Below are 10,594 nucleotides of genomic sequence, written 5' to 3'. Positions count from 1 at the left end.
TTTCCAGTTCAGCTATCATCATCTCCAACACATTAGACTCTGTGCTCTTGGGACCAATTGTAGGACACGGGGGCACATCTGCCATCTGCAACAACTATTTATGTGTAAGTACATGAACAAGACCACAATAGAATTACCATGATCTCATAGTCTCGTAAATTCCCTGGCATGGTTATGCTATATGTGTGTAAGTTAATTTATTGACAATCTTTCAGTTAGACTGCTCTTAACAAATGTGCAAACCGGAAGAGGAAAAGGTTGTAATACCACATGTTGAAATAAAAATGCAACATATATACTAGAATGGCAGAATGCACAACATCAAAACAGAAAACATATGAACACATGGACTGCCTCAACACCACCTTCACCAAGACGGTTTCTTTATATGAACAAGGCCATATAGTCCTGATAGAGGATGACATGAATGAAGCGTAACCAAGGTGAGCGCCACAATTCTATGGAGCATCGCTGTACAGCCACTTCACCCCCACTTCTCCTGTGCTAGTTCGGTTCTCTTCCACCACTCCTTTCGTCCACCAGCCACCTACACCTCCCTGCTTATCCTCTCTCCAACCGCTGCCTCTTGCAGCCACTGCTGCCGCCTGCAGCAGTGTAAAGTCAGGGCGCCGCTGTTGATTTTTGCTCATGGATTGTTAATACTCCATACGGCAACCGCCATTCACATCCGATATGGATATGGAATGATCAACACCCCCCCCCCCCCCCCCCCCCCCACTCCCGACGTGGCCAAGGATAAATGATTGGGGAAATGCGGGGACTGAGACTTGAACCCAAGACCTCAGGTCTGATACCATGTTAAGATATACCTGTCAACCAACTATCCTAAACGGCCGTCATGTGTGGCTCAACGGTCCTCCGGACCATCTTTGTATTCCCCAAAACATTATGACATGAAATAAAGTGCGTTGTTCTTCTAAAAAAAAAGGTACGTACCGCTACCTTCTCAAAAAAAAAAGGTACGTATCGCTAATTACTAGGACCTGGTAAGGGTTTTCGTGATCGTTGGGGGGCTGGCCCCTGCTCGTCCCCCCTGGCTCCGCCACTGCGTGTGGCGGCGGCGGCGGGGCTCTCTCCCCCTCGCGAGGCTCCTGGACGGCGCGGGACGGCCGGCCCTCGCGGCGGCGCTCGGCTCGGCGGCAGGTCGGGCCGCCGGCGGATCTGGGCGGCATGCATCCCCTGTTTGGTGGCGCTGCGGCGTTGGCGGCGGCGTGGTCTGCGCGGGGCGGCGAGGCGCGGGCTCCTCCTTCTCTCGATCTGATGGCGCCACGGTGGCGCCGACGCTCGGGCGTGCGGCGGGGTTCGCGAGGGTAGTCGGCGCGCGACGTCTTCCTCCCCGATCTGATGGCTCCACGGTGGCGCCAGTGCTCGAGCGGCGGTTGGCGTCGGCAAGCGGTGGCGGGCGCAGGGCTCTCGGCGGCGCTCCAGCGTGTGCAGGCGGCGGTGGTCCCTTGTGCACGGTCGGCGGCTTCGTCTCTGACCCGGACGGCGCGGGGGATGGCGGCGGCCCGGCGTGGCCGGCGATCTGGATGCAGTGGTGCCGGCGGCTCGCTGATCTGCCGGTGCTCCAGGGTTCTGTCTGCTGGTGCTGGTGATGACGGCGGCCCGTGCACGAGAGTTGGATCCCTTTGGATTAAAAAAAATGTCGAAAAATAATTACCTGCAATGCCTTTGTCAGCAGGGCTTCATCAGCAGTTTGCTTCCAAAGGATGAAAGATTTGCCCACGAATTGTCCTGGTTGGGGTTCAGAAAGCAGAGGACGGAGATGGACGGAGATGCTGGCGGCGCTCCGCCTCCAGTCCACCCATCTCTTCTCCGTCCGTCATGAACAAGATGATGGGCCTCCATGCCACTAAACATAGTACTGCACAATATTTCTCGCTCGGCCTAGCCCGCACAATCTTTGTGCTTCGCACTGGTTTTGGGAAGCGCTGAACCTGTTTTTCTTCTTATTTTCTGTGTCCTTTCTGCCAGTTTTCTTTTGATTTTATTGCTTTTCGAATTTTTACTTTTCTATGTTTCCAAAGGGACGATTTTTCTTTGAATCCGTGAACATTTCCTAAATATACAAGATTTCAAAATTTCATTAACATTTTTAAAATTTACAATCATGTTTAAAAATGCGTGACAATTTTAAAATTCAAAAAACAAATTGAATTCATTATTTTTTTGAAATTCATAATTTTGTAAGTACACGAATATTTTTCATATTAAAAAATAACGTGTGAAAATAAATCATACTTGAAAATAAATAAATAAATCATGGATATTTTTAAACTCGTTTTAATTTTTCAATTCGCCAATTATTTTTGAATTTGTGAACATTTTTTAAATCAACAAACATTCATGAATATTCTTGAATCTGCAAATATTTTATAAATTCATGAACTGTTTGTATTTTTGAATATTTTATAAAATTCATGACATTTTTAAATTTTTTGAACACTTTATATATTGCCGAACATTTTTTATAGTTCCTTTTTTTCATTCTTTTTTTTCTTAAAGCATCGACAAGAAAAAATTGAAAGACAAGCAGCCAGCAAACGACACGCAAGTGAATAGCAGCAACTAACACTACTTGGGCCATATGCAATAACTCTCGCTAGAGCGTGACACACGTTTGCTCCGTATCCAGCACGTGGCCTGTGGAACAGGAGCTCTCGTCTGCTATACCACACTGATATAAAAAAAGCCAGGCAAAAAAAATGTATGTGTGCCTTCGTCGATTGGAAATGGACTAGAAGGACCAATGTAAGACGCACAACCACGTAGCGCAAACAAGACAAACAACATGAGAATGGGGGTGAGGAGAGGGGGCCTTGTTCCATGCCAGTAGCAACACAATCATCTTAGTGCCGCCGATCAGAAAAAAATCCTAAACTTATTACTAACCGTACCACCACCAGACCGAAGCCCTAAGGTCACCACCCCCTCCTGCCGCCAGAGTGAAAGATGTGTGTGTGTGGGGGGGGGGGGGGGGGGGGGGGGGGGGTGGGGGGGTGGGCTGAGGTGCTTGTATTTTCTTCATTAATCTCAGGACATGTCGTCTTAGTCTGTCAGAGGTCCTCATAGGGTTAGGGTTTACGTACATGCATGCGTTCATATAGATGAGTGTATATACATGTATGTGAGTGTATGTGTCCATATTGTGTTTCTCAAAAAAGAAGTAAACAACCTCCACAAATCCCGCAGCCACAAATCTGACCACCGCCTTGAAATCTCCACCTCCAAGAGTATCAAGGTCGAAGGAGTCTTGGAAACTTTCTCAAATTCTAGCATATTTTGTATAAACAGTGGGAGACTAGTTAGATCTCAACATGGATTAGATTCCCTCTCAGTTCACTCTCAAATCTCTCTCTGTTGTCAAGAATCAACCAAAATGGCGGCAATGGAGAGTGGGGATAGCAAATGGATGCCCTTTTCATGAAGGAGAAGAATTAAATAGGCTTGGCCAGAATCTGCCCATTGCATGAAAAATATTACATCAAAAGACTCCGGACATTCACTTACGCTATCGTCAAACTTGCGTCAAAATTCGACTCTGCGTCTAGCCACACGCGGAGATTCGACATTCACTTACGCTATCGTCAAACTCGCGTCAAAATTCGACTCTGCGTCTAGCCATACGCGGAGATTCTGATCATCACCCAAGGACATCTGAGTCTTGGATACTTTAAGTCACCCTAGGTACTCCGGTCCATGGCAGAAACATTTTTCTAGGGCCCTTGAAGAAAGCTTCAAACACTCCGGTGCCCGGACACTCCGACCATCACCCGGAATAGGGAATCAAAAACAATCCTCTAGAAAGCAATTGTCTTATTTTCCATTTTGTTGGTCGTCGATGGTCGCCGACTAACTAACTTTTTCGGTCTAAAACATGTCATTACACTTAGCACAAAATTAATCCCTTAATTTTTCGTCATCAAGTACCAAAATGAACGTTGGGAAAAGATGCTCTTTCACATCCCTACACTAAAATGTCAATCACCAGTACCTATATTGTCCAATTTTACGGAAATATCAGTTTGTATTGATATTTAAAACTAGATCCTATAAAAAAACGTTATAACACATTATCTATTAGAACACTTTTGAATTTCTTTAAATTAAGTTGACACATCATGTGCTGACATAACATGTAAAATGTACATACACTTCCAAACATTACAATCATCCAATCTTAACATTACATGGCAAATAAATGTGATAACTTTTTTTCAAAGAAACACATACAGTCTTTACTAACAGAAGTAGAACGGAGCATCATCTGAAAAACCATAAACCTGCACTTCACAAAGAAACAAGGGTAGAAAAAAGGAATCTCCATGCTGCATCCAACAATCAAACTTGATATATTCATTTTGTGGCTTTCTGCTAGTCCCCCCCCCCCCCCCCCCCCCACACACACACCCTCTCTAAACCAGCCGCAAGCCGCAATCATGTACCAACCTCTATAATTTTTCTGCAACTATCAGTCACAAACCAAAACCAACATGTAGAACAAAATTGATGTACTGTAACAATGCCTAAATGATCAACATGGCAGTTTTCATCAAAGAAGCACCGAATGTATATCTGAAACAGTACAATTTAAATAAAACCACTCTAATTTTTATTCTAAGTGAAAAACAATGCAGACGGTCACTTACGGTCCATCTTTTTGGAATAATATAGAAAATACAAGTAGATGGGGAGTCCCCACAACTGATGTAGAAATAAGTAAATCAAATACTTAACAAACGGTAGTCTTCCAGTATAGTCATAAAGAGACAATGGTGATTGATGTTTATTATTTTCTGATGCTCTGCCTGTCCTGAAGTCTCTTTCCGGTTGGAAGGCTGAAAACTCTCTTATTTTTCCTGAAATTTTAACTAAAATATATCAGGGAAAGGAATTTAACTTAGCATACATGTGCAATAATTCATTAATTTGTGAAGTCCTTCTCTTTGAGTTTAGATAAACACTTACCAAAAATAAAAGTGCTGCAAATTACTGGTCCAATCCAACATAATGAATCGGCAATATCACCTCATCCATGGCGCTGATGTTTTGAAGGAAGTCTTGAGTTATTTCATCGGACGTGAAGTGCTTGCTCACTCTTACGGTCTGCACAACCAACATGTCAAAGCACTGCATATTCGGCAATGCCACCTCTTCTTCTCGCAATGTTAGGGTGATGTAACATTTGGAATATGGTGCAATGATCCCTTTGTGTGGTTGTGCAAGATACTTTTCTACATCGGTGTTTATATTAAAAGCAATGTGGCTGGATGCCACCTTGTTGATGAGCTGCAGGCAGCACCGTATGTCCTTGTTTGGCTCAAATGGGAAGCAGAGTTCCAGGGACGGATCCACCACAATATCCTTTCCCAAATTGTTGGGACTTTTATTCTGTTTCAACGCTCCCAAACCATTGACACAGTTTCTCTACAAAGACAAAAGTTCAAGGTATTAGCTAACTAGTGATAGCCAGTGTTCAGCAACTATACATACATACATATTACCCAGTGAACATATATGAGTACGGGCATGAGTATGAAATGAAGGTTATATACATACCAACGGGTGTATAGTTGGTTTTGGATCTTTATTTAACATCTCCCCGACTTTAGAGTCTAGTTCCTTGAGCTCGCTGATAATTTCAGTCATGTAAGGTCGCTTGTCTCGGTCGTCCTCCACACAACGCATTGCCATGTCAATACATTTCGTTACCCCTAGGAGGTCTGCTTCGTCCCATCTATAACCTTTGGTTGCCTGCATCTTTGTTTTCCAGTATTCTTGTACCTGTCAAGTTGCAATATACATTGTGTATCTATATATCACTCACATCAAAAGAGGGTAAGGCACACCAATCTGTTAAAAAAAGACAAATGCATTTTCTTACACTGTCGATAAAATCTTGTTGAATTAGTTTTGAAAAATTTGGACGACGACGCGCATCCCAATAATCACCGTATCCCTTTTCTCCCGCCATCATGTGGAAAATTATGACTCCAAGACTGAAAACGTCATTCTTTGGTGAGACCTTGCGATTGTGTATGTATTCTTGCGGCATGAACCCACTGCATGATAACATGTAGAATATATGCTCACTAAAATGTTTATAAACTGGACTGAGCTATCTACACATGAGCATTATGCGAACTTACACCGTTCCTTTCATAGCACTTATTTGGTGAGTATATGATGTACCAAAGAGCTTGGACAAACCAAAATCTCCTATTTTGGGCACAAAATTTTCATCCAGCAATACATTATCCGGCTTTAAGTCTAGATGAAAAATCTTCTGTACTTGTCCCTTATGAAGGTAGTGCAGGCCCTCGCAAGTCCCATGAATTATTTTGTACGTTGTTGGCCAATCAAGTATGCAGGACTTGTCTGCATGCAGAATGAAAAATGTGTTTGTCACAGACACAACATGGTAAATGGTATAGCAGAATTGAGGTAGAGCACCATCATACCAGAAATATGCTTCGCCAGGCTTCCTCCCTTCATATATTCAAAGCAGAGAGCTCTCTCTATTACTGCTGAGAAAACTAATTTTCCTTCGTACTCAACATCTTTATGTGCTATCTCATAGCAGTAACCAATCATACGAATGATATTTTCATGTTGAACCTTCTTAAGGTTACGGAATTCATTTTCAAATGCCTCATCGTTAAGTCCAGGGACGGGAAAAAGCTTCTTGACAGCTATTTCGTCCCCATTAAGCACTCCCTGTTCATATGGATCAAGACCTTGGTTGTTAGAGCTACCATCCGATAATCAAAAGGTACAAAATGATTAGTTCTAGAACAAATTAAACATTATATGATTAACCATTCCTACCTTGTAAACTTCTCCATAACCACCACCACCAACTTTCATCTTCTCTGAAAAATCCTCCGTGATTGTTTTTAACAAATGCAGTTGCATGGGCTTTGCATCCTTATCGGACGAGGACATTTTCTCAAACAGGTACTCCATTGGGTGTCGTTATTCTTATTTGGGAAAGCCTTCAGTAAGACAATATCTTAGATTTAATGTTTGTCAATACAGTTGTTGGTAGAAAGTAGTCAAAAGTCTAAAACTACAGAATTATATCCGTAGAAATACAACAGGTATTCCGTTTTTCACTGCCAATACTATTTTTTCTGGCCCATGAATACAAGATATTGTTTCTGCACTGAACAACTTAATAACTGGAATAACAAAAACACAAAAAAATTTAAATAGCACGCAAAGCCTCTTAGCGATGGACCGCTTCTAAATGCTATAGCGTGCAAGTATTTAAAATGTTTGCTCATGTGTTTAGACAAAAGACCCTTAACGCAGGACCTCTTCTAAATGCTATAGCGTGCTATAACGAAGATATAGCGCGCTATTTAAGAAAGAAAAATATGTTTTTAGTCCCTCAAATTACCAAAAGTATATAATTAGTCCCTCAAGAATTTTTGGACGACATTTGGTCCCTTAAGTCTTAAAGCCGGACACATTCGGTCCAAAACCAGAAATGTGGAAAAGACCGTTGACGTGTCACTGGTATTCTCTTTTGTTCTCCCCTCTCTCTCAGCCGGCGAAAACAGGGGCCTGCACCACCGCCGCTATGAACCCGAGTCGCCCCGCCAGGGTTCATCAACAGCTCCCTTCCCCGCCCATCTCCACGCAGATGAGCGTAGTTCCCAACCGCCCCCTTCCCGTCCCATCTCCATGCGGATGAGCGCCGCCGGCCTAGATCAGCGCCCCTCCCTCCCGTGGATCCACCCCACCCTCCGTGGATTGGTGCCCGTGGGGCTCTCTAGCCGCCCCCGTACCATGGTCAACGTGCGCGTGGTGCGTCTAGCAAACTGCTCGCGTGTGGTGTGCGTGCGCTGCCGGCGTGTTGTGCGTGCGTGCGTGCGTGTGCTGCCGGCGTGGTGTGCGGTGGCGTGTGTGGGTGTGTTGTGTGTTGCCGGCTTGCCTGAACATGGCGACGTGAGTGCGTGTGGCGTACTGTAGCATGCAGGCGTGCGTTTGTTGTGCCCCGGCGTGGTGTGCGTGCTAGGCTGCAGCAAACTGCTCGCGTGTGTGTGTGCCACAGGCGAGCTTGCGTGCTTGCGGCCGGCGTAGATGTGACTGTATGATAGAGAGTGACACGTCAGGGTTCTTTTACGCATTTTTGGTTTTTGATCAAATGTCTCCGGTTTTGAAACTTGAGGGAGCAAATATCGCCCAAAAATTTTGAGGGACCAGTTGTATACTTTTTGTAAAGTTAAGAGACGAAAAACATACTTTTCTCTATCTAAAACCATATTAACCACCTCCACTTAATCAGTCAGCAAAGCCCCTAAGGCGCGCACCACATAAGCAAGAATCCCCTCCACGATCCAGTTGGATTTACGAATAATATTCATGACATATTGTTTTTCATTCTATAGGAACATATACAGGCAGGAAGTAAAAGTGAATTTTTCTCATGAAGACAAGGCCAATATCTGAAAATATTTCTTGAAGAACTAGGTGAGACATCTAACATTTCCTAACACCCGGACTACTTCCATAACAAAAACATTCATGGGCAAACTACGAAGCAAGAGCAGCAACACTGAACTTACCAGGAGGCGAAGACCCTGCAGCTCCAGGGACGGGAATATAGGAAAGAGAAGTGGTTTTGGCTCCTCGCTGAGGAGAGGATCCCATCCAAGCACCTCTTAAATAGAGGAAGGTGACTCTAATCCAAGTCCATATTTAAAATGGGCGCATGTGGTGGCAAAATTGTCCTGCCAATAAGCATGCAGACCAGGCTTCTTTTTCTTTTAAATTAATCAAGTGGCACTATAGCATGTCGCAGAATTTTAATTCTAATTCTAAGAGAACCGATTGTATAACATTGTATTTGTGCATCAAATTTTAATTTTAACACAACCGATTGTAGAAGTTTGTTTTAACCCAAAATCTAAAAAGTGGCCGCGCGCTAACTGGAGAGAACGAGCGGCCGGGCTTTCTTGCCATGCATGAGTTGTTTTTTTGTCTGCTAGTGCATGTCGTTATCAGTATTTAATGTGTTCACATTGGTTAGTCCAATTTGAAAGAAACAGCTTCACGTACAATTATTTTGGTTTTCCGAATTTTTAAGAAGCCATATCTTTCAAACCCGCGTCGGAATTCAGATCCGTCTTCACTGTTGAATTCTTTGCGACGAGGTCTTTGAAACTAGATCCCCATGAGTATGTTTCGACGAAATTTTTTTGATGCCAACTTTGGCGCTATATTGTGCAACTTCAGTACTGCTTTGTGCAACTTTAGTACTGCATAGTGCAATTTTTTTCAAACCCAGTTTTTTGGAGCTGCATCCACAGTAGTTGTAGTTGCACACATAGTAGTCCTAGTTGCCACATGCATGGCCACAGAGTTGCACAATCTGGTCCGCATAGTCGCATATGAATTGTCATAGCTTGTAATGTAGTCTAGTTGCACACACATTGATGTTTAGTTGGCTTGTAACATAGTCTAGTTGCACACACATTGATGTTTAGTTGGCAGGAAGACTAGTTGCACACGCATATGCTTAGTTGGCTTGTAATATAGTCTAGTTGCACACACATTGATGTTTAGTTGGCAGGACACTAGTTGCACAAGCATTGATATTTAGTTGGCAGGACTAGTTACAGACACATATACTGAGCTGGCGCGGCAATGTAGTCTAGTTGCACAATGCAGTACTTTAGTTGCACCATATAGCACCAAAGTTGGCATAAAAAAATCGTCGAAACATACCCATGCGGGATCTAGTTTCGAAGATCTCGTCGCGATGAATCCAAAGGTGAAAACGGATCTGAATTCCAACGTATAGTTTAAAAGATATGACTTTTTAAAGATTTAAGAGGTGAAAATAAATGTGTTTCAAAGACTAGTCTGTACAGATTCAATGCTAACAAAAACATCCACTAACTGACAAAAAAGACACAAACTAGGTAATTGCTATTTATAGATTATCAGGGGACCAAAACTTGCAATTTTAGGTCGGCCGCTCGCAAAGTGTAGCGAGCAGCCGGCCGCTCGCTAGACCGGTCCTTGTTTTAACATATACAATTTTAATTCCAATTGTACAGTTTGTAAAGGACCCGATTACAATTTTCTATCTTGTTTGGGGTGCTCCTTGTAAGAGTCAGGGACTTATGTGTATTTTTGCTTCTTCTGGGTCCTGTTTGTAAGATGTACTGCTCCACCTGGGTCCTATCGGACCCTTCCATTATTAGAAAAAAATTCTGAACTATTTTTTTCGTTATATCTTAAGATTACAATAGCGCTGGAGAAAGCTGAAATAAATCTAAAAACTATGCGGGCACGTATGCAAGGCTAGAACTTCAATCTCAATCAATTGTATAGAAAAATGAAATATTGACATTAAGAACATCGACATTTCCGCATGTCAGTCGATCGGTAGCATAATGCTAACTTAGCGGGCATCATTAGTAGTTACTTCCTTCGTCCCATAATAATTGACGCCGAAATGGATGTATCACTTCTCTTTCTTCCCCTAAAAGAAAGAAACGGTGATCTAGCCAGCTGCCAGGTCCTTCCGTCGTCGTCGTCTGATGACCTCTGTCGTCAA

General features: G+C 43.3%; 1 protein-coding gene across 1 annotated transcript; it reads right to left on the bottom strand.

Moving 5' to 3' along the window:
• Nucleotides 1-4,538: 4,538 nt before the first annotated feature.
• On the bottom strand, nt 4,539-8,674 carry LOC109746128 (cysteine-rich receptor-like protein kinase 44). The gene is made up of 8 exons (XM_045228102.2): nt 8,595-8,674; nt 6,850-7,016; nt 6,483-6,738; nt 6,171-6,399; nt 5,906-6,083; nt 5,581-5,805; nt 4,990-5,448; nt 4,539-4,880 (listed from the first exon to the last, which is right to left on the bottom strand). The coding sequence occupies exons 2-7, from the start codon at nt 6,985-6,987 to the stop codon at nt 5,011-5,013; spliced, it is 1,464 nt and encodes a 487-aa protein (XP_045084037.1). The 5' UTR covers nt 6,988-7,016; nt 8,595-8,674; the 3' UTR covers nt 4,539-4,880; nt 4,990-5,010.
• Between the last annotated feature and the right edge of the window lie 1,920 nt (nt 8,675-10,594).

This window comes from Aegilops tauschii, chromosome 5 (genome assembly GCF_002575655.3).
Source record: "Aegilops tauschii subsp. strangulata cultivar AL8/78 chromosome 5, Aet v6.0, whole genome shotgun sequence".
NCBI classification, from domain to species: Eukaryota; Viridiplantae; Streptophyta; class Magnoliopsida; order Poales; family Poaceae; genus Aegilops; species Aegilops tauschii.
This window is presented reverse-complemented; position numbering and strand designations above follow the sequence as displayed.

Excerpts from the sequence above, each read along its gene's own strand:
- LOC109746128 (XM_045228102.2), bottom strand. The coding sequence starts at position 6,987 with ATGGAGTACCTGTTTGAGAAAATGTCCTCGTCCGATAAGGATGCAAAG. Across the intron at positions 6,739-6,849 it reads GTTATGGAGAAGTTTACAAG|GGAGTGCTTAATGGGGACGA; the intron begins GTAGGAATGGTT and ends CCATATGAACAG. Across the intron at positions 5,806-5,905 it reads AACAAGATTTTATCGACAGT|GTACAAGAATACTGGAAAAC; the intron begins GTAAGAAAATGC and ends GCAACTTGACAG.